The sequence below is a fragment of the Gregarina niphandrodes genome (assembly GCF_000223845.1).
Source record: "Gregarina niphandrodes unplaced genomic scaffold scaffold00003, whole genome shotgun sequence".
Classification (NCBI taxonomy): Eukaryota; Apicomplexa; class Conoidasida; order Eugregarinorida; family Gregarinidae; genus Gregarina; species Gregarina niphandrodes.
Window position 1 is genome coordinate 299,203 of NW_011646045.1, and position 2,838 is coordinate 302,040.

A 2,838-nucleotide genomic window follows, 5' to 3' on the forward strand; every position below is an offset into this window, starting at 1 on the left:
AGCTGTTGGCCGATAATAACATGGGGCGTGCAGCAACCACTACTAGCGAAGATCGACCTCAGTAAAGCATTCCACGCTATACCACTACCGCCCGATCAAATCGGGACGTACGCTTTCCAACATCGGACAAACACTACGCTTACAACTGCATGCCGATGGGTGCCACCAATGCACCGAAACACTTCCACCGGGTACCATTCTCAAACAGCTACCATTCGCCGAACATATAAGATTCTACCAAGACGACATCTTCATCGCCGCTGATAACCACCGACAACTAACCAACCGATATGACCAGAAGTCCGCACCCCGCAGGCCTCCTCTCGGGACCATGTCTCTTCTCACCGGTTGGCGCCGTGCGTAGGAAAGGGGGGGGGGCGTAGGAAAGGGGGTCAGTTGGAAAGGTCTTCGTGTGTGGCGTTATGCGACGCGTCGTATGATGCTATATAGGCCTCTTTGTCCTCCAAGCCCACTCCGGAACCGCGGGCCACTCCGGGGAGCAATTGTCGGACGCTGTCGTTGATGCCGTTCCGCGGCAGTCTGTAGGTTGCGGTCGCAGCCACGTACCGCTATCTGTCAGGGCTGCTCGCGGAATACCGAATGGTGTCAAGCACATCTCACAAACGGACGTGAGCCGCTTCGTCGTTGGTTTGTCGTAGCCGTGTGTCGTCACTCGCCGCGTGCATGTTGCGTCTACGGGCCGGTAAAGGGGGGACGCAGAACAGCAGCAAACCATGGTCGAGTCTACCACCCACGAGCACGACGGCGGCCTGAATTCAGCCACGGAGGACCTGCGCGGTTCTGCTGACGACAGACGTCGTGGACGTGAGCCGCCTGTCGTGGATTATATTTAAGGCAGTGTAAAAGTTTAATTCAATGAGAAGTATTACTGCTACAGATGCCCAAGAAGTCTCACCGCTGTTGTCGGTGATGACTGGTGTGACCTTTGATGTTGATTATCCGGGTGAGGAGATCTGCGACTCGCTCATCAGCGTGCGCCCTGTTGTTGACCGCCGATCTGAAGCTCCTCGTGGCGTTCCACCTGCGATGCCCAACTGCGTGAGACTAGGCCTTGCTTACCACGACAAGGTTTCGCCGAAGTTCTTGTTGGCAGTCGCCCTGCAGACAGTAGACCAGCTGCTGGACAACGAAGGTACGTTGTTCAGCCGCGATCAGATCCAGCTGCTGAGCCGAGAAGAGCGTCCCACCGTGCGCCTGGACCTCGAAGGTGCGGACGAGTACGATGACGCTAAAACGGCTGCTGATGATCCTGAGCGAGTCAAAATGGCTCAAGGTGTCTTCTTGGATTTATTTAGACATGGTCGGATGGGTGGTGAATTAAAAAGTAGCGAAGACGAACACCTAGATGTGTTGGCCGTGTTGGAGAAAGCGGTGGCGACGATGTCTGAGTTCCGTGAGGCGCTAGTTAAGGTCTACAGCGCATATGAGCCCTCGGGCGACTATGTCTCGGGTGTCTGGAAGGGCATCTGTCGCCCGATGCTGATGCTCGACTTTGAGATACCACAGGTAATAGTTTGGTCTCCCGGTCGTGGGAAGGTATGCCCGCGTTGCGCTCCCGGACCACTAGTGAGCCTCCCGGCCGCGCCGAGCAGTTTGATGGACACCATAAATTTGCGTAAGTGCGAGACGCTATGCAACAGTCCTGACAAGTTCGTTCCGGACAACCACCGCATCCCGGTCAACGAGTGGATCGTACATGACTTTGACAAGGTGTACACGATGGACGGGGAATGGCCCGTGTGGGAGGTGGTGAATGGCGCGTGGGGAGCTCATGCAGATCGTATGTCCAAGGCCGTGCAGGACGAAGCCGACAAGCAAGGCGTCATGTGCACGACATTCCCCTGGCAATGCACCTGGAGACCGTTGACGCCCAGCGGGCGGCGACCGGATGTATTCCTCGAGCTCAGCCAGAAAGACGCAGCCGCCATCGTCCAGGCCGAGATGGACGACCACATCAAGTACTGGCGGGTGGTTAACCTTGGCGACTTGGTCAAGTCCTACCGCTTACTTCCGGAACTCGTCCAAGATCTAGAGAGACAAGCGAAACATCTCGTCATGGATGCCAGATGCGTTGCAACAATAACCGGGCACGCCGAACGTCTTGCACCGGACGCACCCCGAGACCCCACGAAATATCACAAGCCCAGCAACGACGGCTGGTACATCGGCAGTTACGCACAAGCCCACGTGGTACTCGAGTACAATAAAGACGGCACAGCCTCCGAGATGCGCTTTGCCACGGTCCCCACGTGTCTCAACGCCGAAAGCGAAGCCGAAGCCGAGCGCAAAGAGAGAGATTTCTGGGCCCAAGTACGTAGGGATGCAGCCTGCCGGGACGAGATCGGCTTCGTGCATTAGACCATACTCCGGAAGCCTCACTGTCGCACCACTCGTCTAGCAACGAATCCCCTTTACGGAACGTACGGAACGAACATCCGTTAGGGATTCTAAAATAGTTCGATGCCACACTTCTTGGCCCGAGGCGTGCTTCGCCTCGTGATGACGGAGCATTGACGGAATACACTACCCTTCAAGCCAGACCTCCAGTTGGTCGTTGTCTTTTGACTTATTTATTCGACAACTCTTGGTTCTAGGTTTGGCAGTTTCAGTCTGAGCCCCCAGACAACGGACCTTTTTCTTGGGTGGACAGACGCGAAACGGCAAGAGCTTTTGGGGCGTCACTGTGAGTGTCCAACTCTACCTCCCAGAGACCAACTCTACCTACCAGAGACCAACTCTACCTCCCAGAGACCAACTCCACCTCCCAGAGACCAACTCCACCTCCCAGAGACCAACTCCACCTCCCAGAGACCAGCT

General features: G+C 56.1%; 1 protein-coding gene across 1 annotated transcript; it reads left to right on the top strand.

Moving 5' to 3' along the window:
* Nucleotides 1-876: 876 nt before the first annotated feature.
* GNI_022230 (hypothetical protein) lies at nucleotides 877-2,379 on the top strand (the record flags this gene model as incomplete). The annotated part of the gene is made up of 1 exon (XM_011136014.1): nucleotides 877-2,379. The coding sequence occupies one exon, from the start codon at nucleotides 877-879 to the stop codon at nucleotides 2,377-2,379; it is 1,503 nt and encodes a 500-aa protein (XP_011134316.1).
* Between the last annotated feature and the right edge of the window lie 459 nt (nucleotides 2,380-2,838).